This window comes from Mustela lutreola, chromosome 11 (assembly GCF_030435805.1).
Source record: "Mustela lutreola isolate mMusLut2 chromosome 11, mMusLut2.pri, whole genome shotgun sequence".
Lineage (NCBI taxonomy): Eukaryota > Metazoa > Chordata > Mammalia > Carnivora > Mustelidae > Mustela > Mustela lutreola.
This window is the reverse complement of record NC_081300.1, coordinates 98,046,322-98,071,861: the sequence shown is the minus strand read 5'-3', so window position 1 is coordinate 98,071,861 and position 25,540 is coordinate 98,046,322. Positions and strand designations below refer to the sequence as shown.

At 50.1% G+C, this 25,540-nt stretch overlaps 1 protein-coding gene across 1 annotated transcript in view; it reads right to left on the bottom strand.

Moving 5' to 3' along the window:
• The window catches only part of TMEM132B (transmembrane protein 132B), a 347,237-nt gene that overhangs the window by 199,345 nt on the left and 122,352 nt on the right, over positions 1-25,540 (bottom strand). Inside the window, exon 2 of the mRNA XM_059139801.1 lies at positions 5,503-6,394. Coding sequence (XP_058995784.1) covers positions 5,503-6,394 — 892 coding nt within the window. The remainder of the gene's footprint in view (positions 1-5,502; positions 6,395-25,540) is intronic.

Below are 25,540 nucleotides of genomic sequence, written 5' to 3'. Positions count from 1 at the left end.
AGGAAATGGCAGAAGCCGACCATGCAGGGCCTGCGGGCCAGTGGAAGGACTCTGGCTTTAGCTCAAAAAGAGACTTCAAAAGGAAAGGAAGGAGGTCGGGAGGCTCTTGTAGGTGTCCCACCGAGAGAGAACCCTGGCTTATACATGGGGTCATAGCAATGGAGGTTTTATTCTGGATGTTATTAGAAAGGAAGAGCCCCAGTGTCTGCTGTCGTTCATATGTAGGGTGTCAGAGAATGGGAAGAGCCAGTCACATTTTTTAGGTGTTTGGCCTGAGCAACCAGAATGACGGCACCAAATAAAGTAGAACGAGGCACGTGGGTGGCTCAGCCGGTTAAGGGTCCAACTGTTTTGGCTCAGGTCGTGATCCCAGGGTTGTGAGATCGAGCCCCACATTGGGCTCCCTGCTGGACATGGAACGTGCTTAAGATTCTCTCTCTCTCTCTCTCTCTCTCCCTCTCTCTCGCCACCTCTGCCCCCATCCCTCTCTAAAAAGGAAGGAAGAAAGGAAAGGAATGAAAGGGAAAGAGAAGGGTGAATGGAGAGAGAGAGGAAGGGAAGAAGGAAGAAATGGAAGAATCATCTGAGCACAAAGGTGACACTTCATAGTCACGTAATGCATACAGTGTCCCAGCTGCCGGTTAACAGGTAAACAATGGCACAGAAAGATTAAGTAACTTTCCCAAGATCACACAGTTGGTATGTGGCAGAGCCAGGATGTGAACACTGGCAGATTGGCTCCAGCGTCCATGATCTTAACCCCTGAGCTCCACTGCTTAACAGGATGGGAGGTCGGCCAGAGCGGCTCTCTGTGTGAGCTGAGAGTTATTTTAAAAGATTTTTATTTATTTATTTGACAGACAGAGATCACAAGTAGGCAGAGAGGCAGGCAGTGGGGGGTTGGGGGGAGCAGTCTCCCCGCTGAGCAGGGAGCCCAATGTGGGGCTCGATCCCAGGACCCTGGGATCATGATCTGAGCTGAAGGCAGAGGCTTTAACCCACTGAGCCACCCAAGCGCCCGGAGAAACTTATTTTAATAAATCAGACATAACGTTTTCCAGGAGCAGTCTAAGCCTCACATCACAGCAGTGTGGAGAATTGGAGCGGAGAAAATTTCATAGTATCTAAACTTTCTTGGAAGTGTAACAAAGATCTACCTGAGTCTAGCCCAGCATGGCCTTGCCAGCAGCCCTCAATCCCTCCAAACCACTTTACTAGCCCTTTGCCAAAAGGGTTTTCAGTGCATGGTCAGATTTAGATACTAATATTTAACAGAAACTACTTAGATATTAGAGAATAATCAACTCAACTTTGTTCAAATTGGCCTCAATACAATATGCAGTCTGAAATAGCAAAATGACATGTGAAAACACACACATCTGTCCCCTTTCTATACATCTTTAGCTCTGAAATTCGATCTCAGCAAATCTCGTGCACACTCACGCTTTGATCCAGGGCTCCACATCTGAGCCAGAATGAAATGTCACATTTCATTCATAAAAGACATGATTAAAACAGACAATCAGTTATGTTGGGAAACCACACATTTCCCTAGGCTGGAAAACGGTGTTTTATTTTAAGAGATGGTATATACAAATGGACAATAGCCAGACCACATGTAATAATAAAACTCCGACACACCACCTTGTAGCCGTCAGGACAAAGAGCCAGACCATGGCCTCTGCAGTCGTCAGCCCAGAAAGGTCTGAACTTGGCGCAGGACTGCCTGTGTCCCTTTTTATCGCCTCTGCTTCCAGCTCAGGGCCAAGCAGGAAAAGTCAACACATAAGATGCTCACTCCTTGTTAACCTGCCTCTGGCCTCTGCATACCAGCAACCTCCCACCCAAGCAAACCTGAGCCTTCCCTGCTTTCCACTAAGCTCCCCCACTCCAGCTTGCCCTTGAGTCTCCACCAGAAGCAAGTGATGGTGGCTGACTCCCTGGGTGTAGCCTCTGTGTGTACTCATTTGAGTGGCCCACAATTTCCGTGCATTTCTCTCTGGCCATGAAATGAAGCGTGCTATAAGGAGCAATCCTGTCTAGGAAAGCATGAAGATAAGCAACTGCAGGCTGGCGCAGAAAAGTTCAATAGGTGGAGACTGGTCCCCATCTAGACGTGCAGAGCAACCCAGAAGAGTGGTTTCAAGTGGCAGCTCCTGAGGCACAAACGTAGACCAGGGCCCCAAAACCAGTGCCTCCCCACCCCCCTGACTTCAGCAAGCAACCCCTAACCTTTCCACGTCTGCTTCCACATCCACAGAACCAACATGAGGAACACTTCGTTTGGTGCCCCGCGTCTCAATAAAGGGTTTACGCAGAGCCCGGCACAGGGGCACACAAAAATGTACAGCCTGAGGGTCCCCTGGGTGACTCAGCCCCTCAAGCATCAGACTCTTGATTTCCACCCACGACAAGATCTGAGTCGTGAGACTGAGCCCGGGGCTGAGCCGGGGGCCCCCTTAAGAGTCTCGCCCTCTGCCCCTCCCCCACCCCCTGCTCATGCCCACTCTCTAAAACGATTAAATAAATAAACACACAAAAAAGTAAACCTGCATTAATAGTATCAATCCATACATCACAGCGCCCTAATAAGGCATCAGCGATAGTAAACAGCCGCCGCACTTCGCCCCTCCGTGAGCCTGGCCCCCGCCTGCCCTAATTGCCTACATGATGCCGCGGCGACCAACGGGGCAGCCTCACTGCCTGGGATGCCGGCGCCGGTCGTCCGGGCGCCCCCGACACGCGCGGGGCACGCGGCGGTGACACCCGCCTCCGGGAGGAGACCCCAGCCCCTCCCTTGAGCACCGCATCCCCCTTTTCTCCAACAGTAGGTCGGCGGCGGCCTCGCAAGACAAGCGCCCGCAGGAGCCGGAGGATGACCCGAGGGGGAGCAGAAGGCCGGTGTGCGACACCGCGGACGTCTGGGGGTGGCGGGAAACTGCGCAGGGCGCAACGCATCCTTCACCGCAGCCCACCCCAAGGTTAGAGAGCGGCCGCGCGCTCCAATCTACACGGGAATGCCAAATGCGCTAACACGCATGCGCGCGCGCACACGCACCGCCCCCGGACGCGCGCTCACGCACGAAACCCCACGTATGCTCGCGTACCTCCCCACGCATGTGCACGCGCACACCCCCTGCGCACGCGCGCGCGTGCACACACCCACCCCACGCATGCGCGCTCCCCCTCCCAAGCGGGCGCGCGCTTGCGGCCTGGATTTCACTATGGCCAATAGGGCAGACTCTCCGCCAGATGCTTGTCCTCCGGGGCAGCTCCAAGGCTCCACAACTGCTGCTGAAACAAAGGTGGGCGGACATTCCTCCGGTTGACCCGCCTCCTCGTGGTCCCTCTCCATCGCCTGCCCCGCAGCATCAGAGCCCAAGTGGGAGCGGAGAGGCCCAGGGGACTCTCCCCAGGAGGACGCCCTGAGCGCGCTGAAACCAAGAAGCGCCGTGGCTGCTGCTTCCTACCCCTTCCCTGGTGCGGACAGTCCGTGCTTGACCTCCCCGGGCCACGTCCGAGCGAGAGCCCACTTCAGCTCTCCCATCAGCTTCCGCGGGAGGGAACCGGACGCGGGGGGTTCCGCCCCGCACCACGGGGACACCGCGGGGCCTCTTCCAGCCTCCCGGGCCTCCCCTCCCTAAATTAGGCTCCACGCCCTGGCAGGGCTGCTGGGCGCGCGCAGCCTGGGTGCCGCAGCTGCCCCTCCTCTCCTCCAGCCAGGAAAGGGGCTGCGAGAGAATGAAGGGCCCCTAGAGCCTTCCCAGAGCCGGACCGCCTGCGTGCACAACCCCGGCTCCCGAGCTGTGCGGCCTTGGGCAAGCTCCGGAACCGCTCCGTGCCTCAGAAAAATAAGGATAATAGTAGTGCTCCCCGCCTCGGGCTGTTCATTGCTGGAACTCAGGGACTTCCTGCATGTGAACAACTTCGAAACGTGGCCTGGACCATTCTCGGTCTTCGGTGAAAGTTAGCTAGTACCATTTAGACCATTTCCCTGGCCCCAAACGCCTTTTCCAACCAGGCTGCAGCACTTCCCTGACCACCAGACCGTCTGTTCTCCCTTTCCCCAAACTTCTCACCCAGCAATGTTCTCTCTACCCCAAGGGTGGCGAATAAGTTAAGTGTCAACCACGCCATCGCACAGGGACATGTAGGGGCTGCCAGGAGTCCTGAACTCAATGCTATAACTGATTAACGATGTCTGCCGTGGCACAGGGAGTGCTAGAGCACTGCAATCGATTAACGATGTCTGCCATGGCAGAGGGACCGCTGAAGCGCTGCAGTAGATTAATAATGTCCGTCCATGCAGAAGGCAGGCTCAGTGGTATGAGTGCAGAATCCATACTTTTGCCATTCTTGGTCTAGAGCAAGCATCTGGTGCTGCCTTCTATGGGAGGAATCTCTGCAGAGCAAGAACAGGGCTTTGGACCACCCCAACCCCACCACTAGAGTGATTAGCACAAAGCTGGGTCCAAACTGAGTTCTGGCTCAGTTATCACCAAAACTAACTCCAGAGGCTTCAAAGGGGAACTGGGCTTCCTGCTGGCTTCGAAACCTACTTGGGATCTGCCGGAGCCTCAGTAAACTATCGCAGGCCCCAAACAAACACACTTTCTGGCACATCGGCCTCCCTCAGAATCAAAGGAACTACACTGGGCTTATAATTAATTCCACCTTCTCACCTGCAACCAGAAAAACAAGGCTCACTTACACGGCCCCACCACCTCAGCATCTGAGAGCTGGGAAAACAACCACAGGCCAACACTCGGGGATGATGCTGTTCCAAGACCTTCACCAAGTTGACTGATCCTCACAGCAACCCAAGACATACAGCCCATCGTAATTCCCATTCACCCATGAGGGAACAGAAGCCCAGAGAGGTTAGATGACTTGCCTCAGGGCACACAGCTGCTATGGGCAAAGCCACTGCTGCATCCCACTGCAAAGTTTTGTGAGAAAAATAAGCTAAATGCAGGTATGCCCCCCAGCACAGACTAGTAAAGCACTTTTTCCAACCCTAAAGCTGCATCTTTGTCATACAGAGACAGCTGATTTACTTTACTAAAGGATTCTTTACGGATTCTTCACTTTGATGAAAACCTGAGTGGTCAGAGACATTGTCTTGGAAGGCTCTTTCCTGTAGTTGGAAAGTGGAATTCATTCACAAAGTTTCAACTTACAGGCAGCAAGTCCAGGCCGGCAGTGATGGGTTCAGAGTGTCACTGGAGAGCTTACCTGTCAGCCCAAAAAGCTGCTCTCAGAGCACTTGTTCCTGATCCTAGCTTCACAACAGAATGACTTGGGGAGATTTTAGAGAATATAGATGCCCAGGGCCCTTGCCCTAATACCCTGTTTCTCGACTGTGCCATCTTGCATGGGTCTCTATCCCATGTTTGTCAGTTTCCCCTCAACATGGGATACTCCACAGATCAGCAACACCACATAATTCACTGATGACCAAAAGCTGATTTCTATTCCACCCAACCCAGCAAAGCCACTTACCTAAGAGTGAAGTGGTCTGCCACAGAGCTGCTGGTCAGAGAGACCAAAAAGGTGGCCGTGTCCCCTTCCCGGATGAGGTTCAGGGGTACTGAGATGACAACGTTCTCATCCAGGTTCACCAGGGACCACTTCAGATCGTCTTGAGTTGGGTAGACCACCACACTCCCAATCCTCTCCCGGGCTGGAGGCACCTGCTGGGGGCTGTCCTGGCCGGAGTGGATGTTGTTCTCCCATTTGCCCTCCTCCTCCAGTGGACACTGGCCAGCCTGGTCAGCCGGGTAGAGCGTGAAGAAGAGCTCCATCGCGGTGCCCCCCAGGATGGCCGGGATCTCCTCTTCGGGCTCCAGGTCCAGCCCAGAGCTGAACCACTCAGGCAGCAGCTCCAGCTCAGCCACACACAGCCCCGGGTCCCCTTGCAGCCGACAGCTGGCCGCCACTTCCCTGGCCTCGGGGAAGGCAAACATCTTGACACACGGTAGATTTTCCTCGGGGTCACTGTCGTCCCAGTCCATCCCGGTGATGTAAAACAAGGTCTGCACTTTGGGTCTGTTGGAGTAGATGGAGCTGTCCAGGATGTGGGATTTCAGCTTCCAGTTGAAGGGAAACTTCTCCACATTTCCAAAGGCTGGGGAAGTCAACAAGAGCTCCTGGGGGATTGTCTTCTCCGCTGAAAATGGGCCATAGCTGGCATTGATGGTCGGGGGGGTCCTGGCCCGGTAGATGAAGAATGACTCCACCCGCGCCTGCAGACTGGAGTTCCTCGTGACGTCCTGGTTGGCTTCCTTAAGGAAGAAGGCCTCCTCCGCGTCGGCGATGTGGAAGCTTGTGGGCAGATAGGCGGGGAGTGAGGAAAACCTCTGCAGACTATCCACGATCCCTCGGCTCTCCGTCTCTGCGTGAGAAAGGAAAGGAAAGGAAAAATAAAGGGCAGGCCCTGCAAAGCCAGACACCAACACAGTGCAGTCTGCACGCACCACCCCAGCAAACCACTCCCAGCCACACTGGGCCTCCCCTGACCTCAGCACAGGGTTCTATGGGAATCTTCCAAACCAGCCACTGTGGAGTGGGCAGGAGCTCATTTACCACTGATCCAATAGTCTGTGTGTGCACAGTCCCCCCCACCCTGCCCAAGGGAAAACATCCTCTCCACCTGCTCTCCAAAGACCCAAGTTCAGGGGATCACAGCCCTCTTCGCTACATTGCCCCACAGAGAGGAGGCTGCCTGCCTGCAAAGACCACCCAAGCCAGCATTGTGCCATCGTACAGGACTTGCTACTGCTTCCTTGTTAGATAGTTACACTTCATCCCGTCCCTCCCAGACGCGGTGTCTACAAAGACATTCAGACATCTCTGTGATTCTGATTGAAAGGAGGGTGAAGCCATGGCTCGGGGTCCCCACGTCTACAAAGCTTGCCTTCTGAAATCTTAGCAGGAGTGCACAGGGACTGATCCATCTACAAGGACGTTCCCCACAGCATCATTGTTGAATTGCACACAGACTTGGGAGCGCACATGTGAGAGCCAGAATCCCGCTCTGTGGCTTCCTAACCGAGCCACTCAAGCGAGCTACTTTAACCTCTCTGAGCTTCAAACATCCTCATGTAGCGTAGGATGTAAATGTAACTTCTACCTTATTGGGTTATTGTAAGGAGTAATGAGTTAGTAATACAAAGCTTTCAGAACAGTTCTGACACACCCGTAAATATCCACCAGTCGTGCTATTGTTACTAGCATTACTATTTCTGGTTGAAACATTCTAAAGGTTTATCAAAAGGAGTCCAGATAAACTATATGTTTGTACAGTGGAATTATAGGCAGCTGTAAGAAAAATGAAATGGAGCTACATGGACATACTTGAAAAAATGTTCACAATATGCCACTAAGTATAAAAAAATATAAAATTATATGGGCACCTGGGTGGCTCAGTGGGTTAAGCCTCTGCCTTTGGCTCAGGTCATGATCTCAGGGTCCTGGGATCGAGCCCCACATCAGGCTCTCTGCTTGGTGGGGAGCCTGCTTCTTCCTCTCTCTCTGCCTGCCTCTCTGCCTACTTATGATCTCTCTCTATCAAATAAATAAATAAAATCTTTTTAAAAAATTATAAATTATAAATGTATCCTCTATAATCCTACTTAGATTTTTTAAGGTTCCATAGGTATGTGTATATAAATGTACATGTAATTATGTTTGTGTGTCTATAGAACCAAAGAGAAAGGGTTTCACTTTTTGACATCTACATTTCTACTTTCTTTAAACTTTTACAACTACATATTATTTTGTTACTTAAAATATATACATAAACGTGTAGATGTGTTTTGGTATACATATATGTATGTGCGTGTTTCTTTCAAGCAGGAAAACACAGACCCAACAAGCATTTTCAAACTAAAGAGAGCCCACCAGGAACCAGGGTTGGCAAATCAGGCTAAGAACACACAAGTCTCCTTCCCTGCCCCGAAATAATAAATCTCCAACCCTAGAGCCGGCACAAGAAGAAATGCAACCAGGCAGCAGTGTCTGAGATGCAGCACTGCTAGAGCATAAAAGGCAAATATATACCAAACCATAGACCCTAACTCCTGTCAAGGTTTTGTTTTTTGGTTTTTTTTCCGTAGCCATTACAAATTCTGCAAAAAGTACTTCTCTATTGATTTAATTTGGGGGGCCCCTTTTCAGGGCTGTCCTTGAGATTTCCTTGTCCAAAGCTCTCCTTGCCCAGAGGATGACAAAATTGTAATTAGGAGATTGGGGTAAGATACAATCATAGAGGGCCCGATGCATCATTGCTCCGAGAAGGTGTTCAGAAAGCAAGTTCACCACAAAATACTGCATGATCTCACTAGCATGTGGAACCTAAAATAGCCAGACTCTTAGAAGCAGAGAGCAGGATGGTGATTGCCAGGGTCTGCGGTTGGGGAGGGGGAGTGGGAAGGTGTTGGTCAAAGGCTACAAAGTTTCGATCATGCAAGATGAATAATCTCTGGACAGCTAAGGCCGGGCACGTGACATAGTTAACAAGCCTGTATTATATGCTGTAATGTGCTAAGAGGATGGATTTTCAATTAAATCGAAACACACACACACGCACACAAATGGTAGCTAGGTAGAAGTAAGGAATATGTTAATTAGCTGGGTTGTGATTATGGAGACATGAGTACTTGTATCAAAACATCAGACTGTACCTCTTAAATATATACACGTTTTATATGTCAATATCTCAAGGAAGGAAGGACGGAAGGGAGGGAGGAAGGATCTTTTCAAGTGTCACCAATATGGCCAGTCCTTGTCAGATTAATTATTGGAGAAGCAGGGTTATTACCCATCCACTCCTCCGATTATCTATCTAGCTATATTTACCACTCATTCGTCTTATTTCCAGCACTGTGGCACATAGGGCTATCACAGGGACAAGACAGATGTGATTTCTGCCCCCAAGGAGCTGGCCCATCTAGCATACATGAAGCAATGAGGGAACCGAACATTAACACCCTTAAAAATGTCCATCCCCGAATTCCCCACCTAGCAGTCAAGCTCAGGAAATAATCCAGAGACCAGGAAGGAGACCAATGGGCAAGGAGGTTCGTCACAAGCGTGATTTATCAAGCCAACATGCCAGAAGCAACCTAAAAGCCCATCGCGAGGGAAGCGACTGAGTAAATGAGGAAAACCCTACTGTGTGTGTGACCCTGAGCCGTCAACAGCACCATGACTTCGACAAACATTGAGGATCGTGAGAAAATGCTTACGACATGGTGGGGAAGCAGCAGACATCGAAACTCTATTTAAACTATCCCCAATCTGTTTAAAATATATACACATAAGCACAAAATACATCCTATACTATACATACTATATATTGACTTTCATCATACAGACACACATTTCCTCCAGAATGTATCCTAGGAGTTGGGTAGGATTTGGAGGGAACCCGGGGGTGGGGATCGCAGAAATGATTTTGAAGAATTAGCCTCATCTAAAGAAAAGTTTTGGCTACTGCCGCCACCAAGGGGCAATTTGTATTTTGACAATGTCAAGCTATGCAGAAGCGCCATCCCATATGAAATTTAGATTCGTTTTTCTGTTGGTTTATTTCCCCTCTCCAAACCAGGAATTGCAATTCTAGGTGAATCTGACCATGAAATAATTGGCAACAAGGGAACATCTGCCTCGAGCAGCATGATAGCACCCTTCAGCGGAGCAACATGGGCGCCCAGCCGACCAGACCTGGGAAGAGATGGGGCCCAATTTCACCTTCTGACAAAATGCAGGGGAAGCCCCAGGCAATGTTTAAATTCTGACTTATTTATAAATGTGGAAAAGGAAATTAAAATTATGCAGAGTCTAATATGCCCTGTTTTCATTGTGCATCAGTTCATTTTTTTAAATCATTTGTCAATATTTTATGCAACTCAAAAATTGATTTACAAGAAATTTAAAGCTGTGCCTCCTCTCTTGTTTATTGTGGCCAAAGCCTGCATTTTATCTGAAATAACAGTGTGAGGTTTACAATCCTGCCCCACCATAACTCAAGCAAAATTCAGTACAAATTCTGTCTGAGAGCTTATATAGGAAGCCATAAACATCAGCTGCCAGGGCCTCATTTTGTCCTCAAACCAGGTTGCAACAAAATATGATACCGGAATTTAGGAGTATTTTATAAAGCCATGGGACTGTGTGCTGAAAAATACGCCCATGGCCTGAGCAGCTACCACCCGTCCCTCTCATCCCCAGGCATCATATAGTGGCCCCATTCTTTTTCCTCTTGGCAGGTAGACCATATGGCCCGAACTAAGGAGCCCCTATTCAGTCTGCTGGCTTCCGAGAGATTCACCACCCCATCCAGAGGAGGAGGCGGGCCCTGAGAGCATGAAATGAAGGGAGTCTTAGGAGGCCCAGATGAACAGCACTTTGATCACTGTGCTGCTTATGAGCCAGAAGGAGAGTCAAGCTCAGGTTCATCGAGAACACAAGGTGTGCGGGAAGGATGCTGTATGGCTTGGGTGGGAAACCTTCGAGAATGAAGCAATCCACAGGGCACAGGGCATGGAGAGGGGAACCCTGGTGGAGTTCACTAACATCGCCAGCCCAGCTAGTAGCTAGTTACCAATCTTGTGGCTACCAGTCACCTACCAAAGGGTAATGGCCTGGACATTTCTGCAGCTGAATCTCTTTTTCTAATTCCCACAAGAAAAGCCAGGCCTGCACAGCCAGGTGTAGGAAGCTTTCTTTCTAGGGGGCCAGGTGGCCAAAGTCTTTGAAAAACACCAGCAAGACACATTCCTCACTGATCTGTGGAAGTATGGCCCTAACACCTGGTAATTCTCAACCCTGGCTGTGCAGGAGATACACAGGGTAGGAAACATAAGAATCATCCCTGGTGGGTATGAATCAAATCATACCCACCAATTTGATTTAGATGGTCTCAGGCGGGGCTGATTGTCTCTGTGTTCCCTAGATGACTCCACTGAACAGCAATGATACCACGGAGGAGACAGGAGCTGCTTTGTGTCTACCCAAAAATCAAGTCATCCATTGCCTTGGGGGGCAAGTGTTGGGTCATACGCCAACAAGTTCATTAAGGATTAGCTAGGACTATAAATTACAGCAAGAGGAAAACATAAAATATAGAAACGTCACCACTTACATAATCCTTGCAACGTACCACCTTACAGGGAGCGACCCTTCGTCTTCCCAATCGTTTGGTTAGGAGGATTTGAGTATTGTCCCCACCCGTAGGTGGGGAAACTGAGGCATGCAGGGGGTGGTTCTGTGACCTACCTAAGATCACACAGCCAGTAAGCAGCAGAGGTGGGATTCCGTGCAAGCTGGCTAGCTCCGGGCAGAGCTCGGGGTCCCAGCCACCACATTCTGCTGCCACGGGAAAGCTCAGCAAGCAACATCTATCCCAGGAGAGCTCGAGCCATGACTCAGAGGAACTGCCAATGTGCCTCTGAACTGACCGGCTCACAAAGCACAAGATGAGATCACCAGTTGGACGCTATCCATAAGATGAAAGCCAGAAGCAAAGCTTTTTCTGGCTCTGAGAGAGATTCCTCTGTGGGGTGCCCCTGAAGGGACCCTGCAGGGTAGCACAGCACCTTACAAAAAAAAAAAAAAAAATCCTACCCTTTTCATCTTCTCTCCTTGAACAGGCTTCCTTCCCAGACCAGCTGAGGGCCTAGAAAGAGGTAGAGGGTACGACACTGGAGATTATATCCTCAGGCAAAAGCTGGGGGTACAAATATTCTACAGAGACAAAGGCCAACGCACAATATTTAAAAGAGAAGGGAGGGTATCAGTCTTTTCACTCATGATGTGCACCACTCCCTTTATGCCCAGAAAGCCCTCCCCATGTCCCAAGATCAAATACACACTCACAGATGCTTTCACCTAGTTTTCTGTGGGTGGGGGCATGTAGACACATGTGTGGGTCCACATTTTTACACTGAATTTTTTTTATTGAGGAATCTTCGACAATTAAAAATTATATATATTTCAGATGCACACTTGGATGATTCGATACACAGATAGACATATTGCAATGAAATCATCTCTGCAGTCAAGCTAACTCATCTCAGAGGGTGATGGTATGTGAAGGAGCTTGAATTTTTTTTCCTTTTTTCTTTTTTTGGTAGCAAGATTATAGCTATCCCCTCTTTGCAGATTTCAGGTACTACATTTAAGTCCTAATCTGCCTGCCATCTCTAGGTGCATGATGTGAAGGGAGACTCTGACAGCAGTAGTGTACACTGGGTACACTGAATCAGCCAGTGGTAGTATTCTCTTTGACTTCACAGTTTAGCGGGATAGGGGGGTTGTGGGATGAAGCCTTTACAAAGGTAACTGAGCTCAAATGAGGCCACAGGGCAGGGCCTAATCCAGCACGAGGGTTGTCTTCATAAGGACAGGGTCGTGTGCAGGCGCCCATGCGTGTGGAAACACAGGAGAAGCCGTCTACCATGCGAGCAGAGAAGCCTCGGAAGAAATCAACCTGTGGACACCAGGATTTGGGGCATCTGGCCTGCAGAGTTGTGAGGAAATAAACTCCTGTTGCTGAAGCCACTCGGTTTGTGGTTCTTTGTTAAGGAGGTCCTGGAAGCTCACACCAGGTTACTATTTTATATCAAATTTCTATTAGCTGGACTTCCCTATGTTTTGCCTTCCATGCTAACTGTAGAATCATTTTGTCAGCTCCCATTCCAGAATTTAAGCCGACTCTTACCTGGAGGCAAGGCTCCTGCATATGGGGGTTATGAATGCCTTTCAAATTTCTGATATATTTTTCTATGTGTTTTCAACTCTTGTAGAATGAACATGTTGTGCTTACTCAAGCTAAGGGAAATATTGACATTTTTCCCTTAGAAAGAAAGATACAGAATTTGATTTCAAGTGGTAGACCGAACACATTTCCCCACATCTCCACAGAAGCCCCACAGAAATAAAAACATAAAAGTACAAAGGAGGAATAAACCTATTATCTAGAGAAATGAAGGAAGGCCATCTGAAGAAAAAGTATTTCAACAAGTTTCTGGAAGACAAGTGGATGAGAATGCACTGATGGGCAAGACAGCAGACGGATCCTTGGGCTAGAACATTCTGTGAGTGCTGCAGACAGGTTCTGGGCTACTCTGCCCACCAGGACCCAGATTCGATGTTGGCACACACAGCAAGGATGGGGGGGGGGGAGGGCTGAAAAATAGGGGAGTAACTAAACTCTGTAGAGGGGACGCCCACTCCAGGCAGATCTCCTCCTACCGTCCCCTCCCTGAGAAAAGGCAGAATACTTATCTCCAGTCAAAAGTCAACCCTTCTCTGAGGAGACCGCATTAACCCTCGAGATAAATGTCAGTCATTCAAGTGTGGTGAGTGCTGGTGCCCTCATCCTGAGAGGGGATGTAAGCGGACAGCCGCCGTGCAACAATGGGAACCAAAGTTACACACGGAGAAGGTCACATGGGAAGTCAGAAGGAGCTAACCACAACACGAGATAAACGAATAAACAAAATAAAATAAGCTCCTACTTGCCTAAGCCCCTGGGGCCAGTGATTTCTGTCACCCGCAGCCAAATACAATGTGAACTGTGAAGAAAACAGAATAGGAAGGGGTGTACATGAGCTTAGTCCTCCCCTCTTTAGAAAGCATTGCTGTCTAAACGCATTACTTGTGTTAACACAAGGCATAAAGGTGGAGTAGTATGTACAGTGATTGAAATAATCAGCAGTAGAACTGGAAGCAGAAATGGCGGGCCACGGCTGGCTTTGGGGAGGAAGATCAAAGACACAGAGAGATGGAAGACTAGTGCCTCTCTTTGGAAGTTATGCCGTATCATTTTATTTTTCCCATATGCACTCAGGGCTGTGACAATGAGCAGGCTTTGTCTGCTCACATCTGACACTAGCCAAGCAGGGGAGGGCAGCATTGAACAGTGTTGGAAGGTGGAGCAGGAGAGCCAGGGGTGAGCAGCTTTAGTCTAGACAATGAGGCATCACATCTGTGGGAGAGATGGCTGTCAAAAAAAAAAAGAAGAAGAAGAAGAAGAAAAGAGAAGCCCTTTTCTCCATAGCATTCCATGTGGCTGCTTGGTCAGGAATTGTCCCAGTCTCTTCTACATCCAGGGGCCATGGCACGAGTTCTGGCCAATGAAATATAGGTATTACATATTACTGTGAAGCCAAAACTGTTATCTTTCACCTTCCAGCAGGGAGAGGAGGAGTCTGAGTCCCCAGGTGGTGACGGAGCTATGAGCTGGAAGAAGCCTGGGCCCCTGCATCTCCACCTGGAGGAGAGCCTGCCGAGCGTGAGCACCCACACTGGATGTGAGCAAGGAACCACCCAGTGTGCTGAGCCACTGCGACGTTTGTAAATGACAGCCACTAGCAACACTGCACCAAGACCACGTGGTCTGGGCTAACAACTCCAACAGCTGCGAGCCTGCCCTGGCAAAAACATAGGACAAATCACACACCTCTTCCTTCATGGAAACGGGCTTTTGTTAGCGCGGAGGAGAAAGATGTTCAGAGGAACGGAGTGAGGGGCTGTAAAACCAATGTGAGAGATTTCCGTGGGCACCAGATGTAGAAAGAGCATTATTAAACGGATTACATAGATCTTAGTGACAGTAATTTTGACCTCCTATAGGCACCGTCAGCTGTTAAACAGTAGGAAATGTTGATGACCTTGTTCTGATTTCCATTTATATTTATTCTAAACTGGACACCTCCGAGATTGTTTAAATAAAAAAGGGAAATTCACTAAGTGATGCTGACAGCTCAGCCCCTGTCTGTGGGGGAGGCCACGGAGGCTCACTAGAGGCGAAGGGACAGCTGGGCTAGCCCCTCAGGCCTGCCAACGGCTCAACTGATGTACCCAGACAAGTCACTTCATCTCTCTGAGATTCAATTTCCCTCTCTGTCAAATGGGGTGTCACCTCCTGCCACCCTCCCTGCCACCACGAGGGAAACTCAGCATGTGACTTATCACTATATAACTCCATTTACAGGAATGTCCCATGGGGAGCCCATGTGCTTTGGACTTTTCACTTGTTCAGACCTGACTTCTCTATATCTGGTCATTGTTGATATCCAACATGATTCTTGGGGGCGCCTGGGTGGTTCAGTCAGTGAAGCATCTGACTCTTGATTTTAGCTCTGGTCATGATTGCTGGGTCGTGAGATCGAGCCCCTCTTCTGGCTCTGCAATGAGTCCTTGAGATTCTCTCTTCCTCTCCCTCTGCCCCCCTCCCCTGGCTTCCTTCACATGCGTTCTCTCTCCTTCTCATTAAAAAAAAAAAAAAAAAAAAAGAGGGAAAATAGTGATTCTTTCAGGTCACAGAGAACCATACCAAGTCTAAACAAAATCAGAATTTAATGGCAGTCCGAGCTGGGAAGTCCAAGAGTGGGCTAGCCTCAGGCCTGGCTAGATTCCGCATCTAACCAGATGTCTTCAGCTAGAGAGTGGGTGAACAAATGGTACCTCCACGGAACGGAATAGTACTCAGCAAGGAAGGAGAACAAAGGGTGGATACACGTGGATGCATTTTAAATACATTCTGCTGAATGAAAGAAGGCAACCACGAAAAGCTACCTACCGTGGGATTCCACTTATGTGAGGTTCTGGAAAAACCTCGACTAGAAGGATGGAGACTAGGTCATAGACTGCTAGGAGTTACAGGCTGGGGAGGTCTGACTATAGAAAAAAAAAATTTTTAAGGACTGGGGGTGAGGGTAACGGAACAGTCTTGGATCCTGGCTGTGGTGGCACTTACACAAAGCTCTGCAGGTGTCAAAAACTCATAGAACTATATGCCAAAAAGAGCCAATTATACTGAAAGTAAATTTTAAAAGTTGTTTTTTAAGATGCACTTTCATCTGCCGCTCCGCTCCCTTCCATGGAGCCGGTTTCATTCTCAGTATGCACGGCACAGCATCAACAGCATCACTGAGCCTCCCGTCTTCCTTCCTCCCATCCAACAAGACCACACCGCAAGGAGGAAGCCCGCAGGGCATCTCCCTGGCCCTCACGGGTCACACACATACCCATCCCCAAATCAATCACTGCAGCCGGTTCTGATTGGCGCACCCAAAGTCCTGTCTCCCGCCCCGGGAGCCTGGAGGTAGATGAGCTCCAGGGGGAGTATACTGTGGCGGTGCAGGGGACCCCCCCCAAAAAAAGCCATCATCGGGGCACCATTTTGACAAAGATGAGGATATTCTTTGTAAGAAGCATCACAAAAATCCACTCTGTTATCCAAATGGAACAATTTCCTCCAGATGAAGGCTAACTTCTTTACAGCTAGTACCACTCTCAACGATGTCGATGTTAAAAAAAAAATCAGGAGTACATCTACAGTCACAAACCGCACATGTCAGCGATCACGCAGAACGAATGAGTTTAACTTTTAGGCTTTGACATACTCCATCTGAAACCCAGGTTGGGTCATCGGAACCCAGGACCCGCACAACAATCAACATCCTCGGCAGGGCTGAAACGTTTACTTTAGAATATTGGGCCTTGGAGGTGAGCTCAGCAGGCAGGGACAAGACCACTAGACACCGGGCCCCAAGCTCAGAAGGGCCCGTGGCTGTTTCAATGCTCTGCCGTCACACTCCACGCCTCTGAAACTCTCGGGAGCTTGTCTTTGAACGAGCTTCGTACGTGCAGAAGCATGGGACCAGGAAGGAGACACACAAGCTTGCTCGCCCTATGCTCCTCTGCTGTCCCTTGCTGCTCTGTCTGCACACTGTTCACCGTGGCCCAGGAGCCCAGCATTCCGGAGGACCTGAGACCCGGGGGAGGTCAGTGAGAGCGGAAGCAAGCTCAGACCAGCGCGGTGATCAGAGATGCACAGGCAGCGGCGACTGCAAAGCCCTACGGTGTGCCAGTCAGGCGCAGACACAGTTGAGGTAGTTCTGGGCACAGGTTTCACGGCGGTGGGAAGAAGAGAAAGCATGTGCACATATGAGCTAGAAAATACGACTGGCATCATTTTGAGGATTCTGCATGTGGGTTAATTGCTCTTCTGTTTGCATTTACAACTGGTACTGTGCAATCAAAAAATGAGTGGTACACCACTTTAACAGCATGGAAGATAAAAATCCTATGACCACCTCAACAGATGAAGAAAAAGCACTGGACAAGCGCAGTGAAACGCCACGAACCTGGGCTAGCTCGGGTCAGTCCAAGAGCACTCGTGGAACACCTTCCCTTCTCTTTCTTATTTTGTTCAATGCAGCCTACTCTTTGCAAACATGCAAAGTACCTAAAGGAAGGGAAACACATGTCTGGTCTTTGTGACTGATCCCTAGAAAATCTGCTTTAATGAATCTTTAAGATTGTTTTTTAAGGTGGAGGTGCATGAGGGGCTCAGTCGGCTGAGCGTCCGACTCTTGATTTGGGCTCAGGTGATGACCTCAGGGTCATGAGATCGAGCCCCACAAAGGGCTGAGGCTCTCTCTCCCTACGTTCCTACCCCCCAGCTCGTGCACACTCTCTCTCAAAAAATAAATAAATAAATAAAAACAATGTAAGTACTTTTTTAAGGGTTAAGAGTTTAAACAGCATGATCTCAGGGTCCTTGAACATCTCTCCCACAGTCCTATGGACTATCTGGTTGCCTGACAACCCCATTTCACCTACTATAAAAAAACATAATAATTAAAAAAGAAAACCTTAAGCCCATGTCCTGTCTGCATCAATTTCTCACAACAATCAAGCACGTGAAGGAGCCGGGGGTTGCAGGGTGATGAAAAGACACGCAGAGGGCGAGGCCTGCCTTTGAGGAACTTAATATTTTCCTTAAGAACGGAAGACAAATCTACATTTAAAACACGGGTAACAATAAAAGTAAAACATGTATCGTTAACTTGCCGGACACAGGTTGGCGAATCTCAGAGGAGGAACAGATCAATATTGGGTGTGAAATTATCTCAAGTTTCCCATTCGTAGTGTCCAGTGAATGAACTAGTGGTAGAAATAACCGTAATAACGAGGAGATCTGCTGTGCCCACAAGGGCCCGGATGCTTCCTGGGGATTAGCTCTTTACACCTTTACTCTTTACCTGAGTCTGTGAGATAGGGTAGTAGTCTCATCATGTTTTATTTTTAATATAATTCAATAATTTCGTAGTGTTGTTTCCATTTTACACGTCAGAAAGGGAAGCACAGAAATGTCAAGAAACATGCCTAAGGACCCACAGCACGAAGACAGTGGGGTCCAAGCTGTGCTCACCGCCTTTCAGGCAGGCTCCTGGAACCCGCAGTACTTCTGATGGTTTCCTCTGTTTGGCTGCAGGGAGGCAAAGTCTCCTTTTTCCCAAAGCAAATAAAGGCTCCATTATTGCTTTAGACTGGTAATACGGCCCCAAAGTCTGCTGGGCAAAACCCATAAAGACCGCAAAGGAAGGAATGGAAGCTTCCTCCCCACACTGGCCCCCGGGGTGGTGGGGAGCCACTAGGCAAGGAGCCTCTGTCCTAGGTAAACCTGCTTCTCAGCAAGAGCTCTGGGGGCATCCCGGTGGGGACAAAACAAAAACCAACAGCTCTCCGTTCCTCTTTTCTCAGGTTTAACTCCGTGTCGGGCAGTCCGCCTGGGGAGGGAGGGACACAGCGGTCTGCACTCCAGGAGGTGGAGGCAGGGCCGGGGGAGGGGGTTGCCGCGGGGTGCCTGCCCCTAACCCAGCAGCCCCCTGACCCGGTCCCCGGCTCCCCTCTGCTCTGCCTGTGAGGGACCAGGGGCCTCGTGTGCGGCAACACTGCCACCTAGTGGTGGAGGCTGTCGCAGCTGTGTGACAGCAGGTGGTCGGATCCCTGGTTCCGGAGCCAAAATCCAGGCTTGGGCCGGTTTATGGGGATGCGCGCCAAGGCACACTGCTGCTTTCCGACAGAATGCCCTTTAAACAAGCACGATGACTCTGCATCACGGGACTCCTGGTTGGCAAGTCACAGAACGCCCAGCGCCGTCTCAGGAAGAAGCATGTCCCTTCCTCCAGGAGGCCCTCTGCCACGGAGCCCTGGGAGGAGCTGGGCGTGCACCCCAGAGAGGGGACCAGGCGACCTTGCCCGCACCCGTGGCCTGCCAACCGCCAGCAGTCCTGCTCCTTTCCCCCTGAGGAATTACAAAGAGCAGGGGAAATCGTTTGGGCCCAGATCGGTGGTCTCCTTCCAGGGAAATCTGGCGGTTTATATGAAAAGGTCTTTCCTTCCTGTATTTCCTATGCATTCGCTCCAGGAGGAAGTCCCCTCCCTCTCGGGCCACGCTGCCCCCTCCCTACCTCCTCTCAAAGACCAACAGAGCAGGCGACCATGGCTGGAACATCAGGCCACCTCCGGGCCAGCAGGTTACCATGGCGAGCACCTCAGCCCCATGGAGGAACACGGGAAAGGGTTTCGTGGGTCTCAGAAGGGCTGGCTCAGGCACCCCATCTGGCTGCTCTAACAATACCAGATGGGGTGGTTTCAACAACAGACAACTACCTTCTCTCACTCTTGGGGGCTGAGGGGTCCAAGATCGAGGTGCTGGCCAATTCGGCATCCACTGAGTGGCCACTTCCTTGCTTGGAGACGCCAGCTTCTCCCCGGGTCCTCCCATGGTGGACAAAGGAAGCTCTGGTGTCTCATCCACACCTTATAAGGGCACTGATCCCATCATGGGCGACCCACACTCAGGACCTCATCTAACCCTCCTCACCCCCAAAGGCCCCACCTCCTCAGAGCATCACACTGGGGGTCAGAGCTTCGATTTACAAATTCTGGGGGGAACGTAGCACAAGTGCCTGCAGTCATTCACACATCAGGTGCTCACCGAGGGGTCAGGTGCCCAGTGGACCAACACAGCCTTGCCCTGGCCAGCTCAGCCTCACCGGGGCATGAGTATAAACGAGACATTCCTTAAAGAAAAGCAAGGGTGTGACAGTGGGGACAGAGGAGGGACACTAATGCCATTTGATGGAACAGAGAAAGATAGGGCCTACAGACAAGGTTGGATGGGGTCTGCCAAAACGCCCACCCACCCACAACCTCAAGGCGACCTTACTTGGAAACAGGGTCTTTGCAGATGAAATTAGGTCGTGTTGGATTAAATCCAATAATCGACATATTTTCAAGAGAGAGGGGAGGGATTATCACAGATACAGAGAAGATGTCGTGTGAACGTGGAGGCAGAACCGGACTGAGAGCGGCCACGAGCCAGGGAATGCTGGGGCCCGCCGGAGCTGGAACAGAGGCATACGATGAGCTCTGTCTCGGTGCCTCCAACAGGAATGAACCCTGCCAGCACCAGGAGTTTGGAATTCGGGCCTCCAGAACTGTGGGACAGTACGCTCGGGTTATTTTAAGCCCCTCCGTTTGCAGTTGTTTGTTCCAACAGCCCCAGGAATCTAACACAGCGCCCAAAGGACAAACGGAATTAGCCAGGCCAAGGAGTGGGAAAGAGGGTTCTGGACAGAGAAAAACAGCAGGGGCAAAGGGCAGGCGTGGTGGAACACGGGGGCCTGCCGAGGGCCATGAGGGGCAGTGAGGCTGCAGCAGGTGTCGGGGGAGAGGGAGAAAGAGCTCCAAAGTAGACTGGAGAGGAAGAAGGGTCCAGGCCATACAGGGCCAGTTGGAGGCCCCCACGATCCCACAGGCAAAGGGAAGCCACAGAAATGCTTACGTCCTGGGAACATGGCACCATTCGATGCAATTCAGCAAACAGTCACCCTAGAATGATGGAGAATGGACTGGAAGCAGGAATGACTGGGATAAAAATGGATTCAAAGGTCCTGGTCATAGAGGGTGGCGACCTTGTTATATAAATGAGCCAAAGACGGCCCCCTGAAAATTGGCGCTCTCATATTCTTCACTTGTTCCGAGGAGGCAAGGACCACTACTTCAAAGATTGCTGGTGTCAAACTCAATCTTCTATACAACCAATTGCTTTAAATAGAGCCCAAATCGGCATATTTTTAGCCACTTGGAGCCTGCTTGCTTTGCTCCCCCCATGAAACGGCACCAACATCTGCTCCGCAGGAATAAGAAAAGCCCTGGGCTACAAGACATCCCCCGACCGCTACTGTCCTGCAGAGCCCCCTGACCTGGAGGCTCCCACCAAGTGCTGGCACAAGCCCCCTGCCAGGTTCCCACACACACACACACCCCAGAGTGCTTGTCCACTCTTTCCACCTGGGCAGGGGCCCCTGCTTCTGGAAAAGTCCTCTGGTGGGGATTCCCCAAACATGCACCTGTCCGAGTGCTGCCCGATAAAGATCATGGTCGTTGCCATCTCGTGGTCAGCTATTTCTGTCTGATCAGCTCTGATATACCCAAACTCACCACCACCTAAGAGTCAGGGTGGTGCTGGCTTGGGGCAGGGGCGAGGCTGGGCCAGTCACAGAGAGGGGTGAAGGCGCGGGGAAGCTGCCGAGCTCTGCTTGGGATACAGTGATTTTGAGACCTGTGGGAGCCCCCATTCCCCTGAGGACATGAGGGAGAGGCTGAAGCTCAGGACAGAGCTCTGAGCACAGAAGTGGGGGCGTCATCAGAGCGAGGTGGGGACTGGGGTCATTGGAAGAAAGGGAGAGGGGCCTGCAGAGCGGGAAGAGGAACCCAGGAGGAGAGACCCTGCCGAGCACATGCCTGGCAGGTGCCCCGGAGGCTGCAAGGAGGCTTAGAGGGACATCCCGGGATGGGGGCCAGTAGCATAGTCAGAGGGACCGTGCAGTGCCAGGCGGGCTCTGGGCGGAGGGGGCTCTCCCTGAGAAGCCGCTCTGGAGGTCTGCGGGAGGGGGGCAGTTTCAGCGGAGAGCAGCTGGCTGGAGACACAGTTGTGGTCACAAGGGCGAGCAGAACACCAGGAAGGGAAGCACAGGGAACAGAGAGCTCTTTCCAGAACTAAGGCTGTAAAGAGAAGGTCTGAAGAGGAGTTAGAGGGTCTGGACTCAAACCCCTCCCGCTCACTCCAGCTCATTCCCTTCTGAGGTCCCTCATGGAGACAGAAGTGGTATCCTTCCTGAACCTTCCACTGAGCATCCTCTGTAGGATCTGGGGCAGCGTCTAAGGCCCCGAATCTTTGGCTATTCTCCAACCTCCCATTCCCTAACTCCTGCCGCCCCCTTCAAACAGCATCAAGCTGATGTTTACCACTCAGGTTGCCATGACAACGGAATGTCAGAGTGTGCTCCATTTTGAGCTCATACTGTCTTTACTGAAAACAGGTCAATGAGGCGGGCAGGTAGCTTTTCCAGCATTATCTGAAATACTGAAATGGAGAATGCTGAGCCCAAGACAAACCACTCAAGGAAAGAGTAATTCTTCTTCCCCCAAATAATGAACAGATCTCAAATCAATTCTTCTGAAGGTCAAAGGCACACACAGAGGCCAAGCGCTAGACCCTTAGGAGCCTTGTTCTTATTATCAGGTATTTGTTCATTGTCTTCCCAACATCTGTGTCTCTTCTACCTTTGGGGGAAACTTGAGTTATTTGGTCATCGAGTGTCATATAACCCAATGCAGCATATTAAGGATGATAGGAACTTTCTGACGTGTGCAGAGGCTCCCGGTAGAGCCCTCCCCTTGTCTTACGGACAGTCTGATGAGAGCCCAGAACTGCCAAAGGACGTCACCACACTGAGCAGGGCCCAGAGCTGCATGGGCCACGAGCTGGAGCCAACACCTGGGAAATCAAGCCAGAAGCCAGCGAGAGCCAGGTCCTCAGAGACAGAGTCGGAGCTGGGATAGAGCCGCCAGCTCCTGTATGGGGAATCCTTTTACACACGTGACTCACTCCATGAGGTGCGTCCAAAAAGAGCCCATGACAGCCTGGGAAGCTCCACGGCTTGTGTATAGAGAGAAACTCCCTCCCAGAAGACAGGGAGCCGAAAGTGGCAAGGTCCTTATGAAACAATCAAGGCCAAGGGGCAAAATACTGGCAGTGAACCCCCTCTTTGGGGTGCTCAGCCAGCTTCAGATCAGGTAAGAGAGGCCCCATGTTTCTGGAATTCTTTGCAAAAATGTCAAATCCCTGATCAATGACTTTCAAATGCTACAATCTGTGCCTTCAAATAGCAATCCTTTGAATGCTTAATGAATAAATACATTGACAAACAGATTACTTTGTAATCATTTCTCCAATGTTGCCACTTCTTCCAAAAACAGTCAGACCTAAACCAAGCCGATCTGTGCCAGAAAAACTGCCCCAGTTTCCACAAAGCAGGTGCTTTTAACGTCGTCTTGCCGGTGCCTGATTTAAGATGCTTCTCAAAAGTCCTTCATTCTACGGTCCATCAAAAATGCTGATGTTTTGATCCGAACTCTAAAGGCTTCTTGTCAGCTGGTGAGTTGTGCCTTTCTTTGGGTTTCAAGTGTGTGTGTTTTTACCCAACCTGTATGTTGCCAGGACGTGAAAGACATAAGGAACTGGCAGGCGTGTTCTGAGAAATCGTTTGCATTCCTGATTCGATTTGCCAACACTGTAAATAGGATAGGCTTGACATCTTCCTTCCCTCATGACCAGCCGCTCCATGGAAAGGACCCCGCACATGCTCTCTGTCTTGCATTTCAGGCAGAAAATTTTCTATGCCGATGAACCCTATTGAATCCTATTGAAGCTGGGATTGTGTTTCTTCCCCTGAAATTAGGAGATCCCACATCCTACTTTTTACTTTTTCCCACATCTTTACTTTTGACAAAAGTCCGAAAGACCAGACTTTAGAGTCTGGTACAGCTAAAAGGACACAATGTCGTTCATCACCAGAAGGAATACAATGGATAATTTGGCAAAAACCCATCCAAAATTAATCTGCACACAGCCCTGGACTGAGTAACTCCACTTCTCAGAATTTATCCTACTAATATACCTGCACACATGTAAAATGATAGGTGTACATTCTTCTCGGAGGCGGGCACACCAGCTAAAGGTTTGCATCGTTTCTGTGACTGCCTGAGCACATTCTGTGAGCTGCGGCACCTGGCTGGCTCAGTCAGTTCAGCGTCTGGCTCTCGGCTTTGGCTCAGGCCATGATATCAGCGTTGTGGGATCGAGCCCCGCATGGGGTTCCATGCTCAGCATAAAGTCTGCTTGAGAGCCCCTCCTTCTCACTCTACCCCTTTCCTCGCTCTCCCTAAGAAAAAGTCTTCACTTTCCTACGCTAGCTCATTCCATATTCCCAACAACCTATGAAGTAGGCATTGCTACCTGGAACCAAGCCAGGTGTCCCTCAGTGGAGGAGTGGCCACATCGGTCGCGTGCCACCAAATGATGGATGTGGAAATGACAGCACCTGGGAGCCACAGCTCCTTATGTTCGAGAAAGATCTCCAAGATGGACCCAGTGTTATGTGACAAACAAGGTACAAAACAGTATTGATGGTCTGCTTCTATTTGAGAGGGAAAAGCAAACTATATGGCATTTATTTTGCATGTAGAAAAATATAATGATGTTTTTCTGTGTATCAAGAATCTGCACACCTGGGGGGAGGGGAGAGGAAAGCTAATCCGTGCTGCCTGCACGAAAGGAAAATGGATTGCTGGAAGGTAGGGCTGGAATCTTATTTTTTTAAGATTTCCTTTATTTATTGGAGAGAGAGAGAGCAAGAGCAGGGTGGGGGAGGGGCAGAGGGAGAAGCAGACACCCCCGCTGAGCAGGGAGCCTGATGCAGGGTTCGATCTCAGGACCCTGAGATCATGACCTGAGCCGAAGGCAGACGCTTAACTGACTGCCCCATGGCTTTTTTTTTTTATTAGAACCATGATAATCACTTTTTTTTTCACATTAGAATCATTTTTAGAATGTATTTTGTCTCCAAAGATATGAACAGTTTTATCGAGGCACACATTGCCTACCCTAAAATGCACCCATTTTAAGCGTACGATCCGATGTGAATTTACACGGTTGTGCAACCGTCCCTGCCATCCACTTTTAGAATGCTTTCATTACCCCCAAAAGTTCCCTGTGCTTGTTGGCAGGCAATCCCCACTCCCACCACAGCCCCAAGCAACTACCGATCCGCAGTCTGTCTCTCTAGTTTTGCCTGTTCTAGAAACGCGCGCACATATGTAGTCAGACGGTCCGTAGACTTCGGAGTCTGGCTTCTGCCCTCCGTATCATTATCTGAGAGTCAACCTCGTCGCTGATGTAGGAGCACCGCATTCTTCCTTATCCCCCTGTCTGGACTTGCCACGGCGCGTTCAAGCGCTCACTAGTTGGTGAACGAGTGGACTGTTTCCCGTTTGGGGTGATGGCGAATAACGCTGTGATGAACCTTTAGGAACAGTCTTTTGTTTCTTTTAGGTAGAGAACTAAGGCTGGAATAGCTGGGCCGTCAGGTAGTGGAAGTCTCACTTTCTAGGAAACTGCCACACTGTTTCCCAAAGCTACTGCCTGTGCTACACTTGTAAGTGTAATGTAATGTAAGCCAGTTCCCGTTTCTCTATACCAGCACCGACACTTGGTATCATTAACCTTTTTTCAATTTTTTTTTCAGCACCATTCCGTTGGTTGTGCAATTGCATCTCACTATGGTTTTAATTTGTATTTCCCTAATGACTAATCATGTTGGAGCTATTT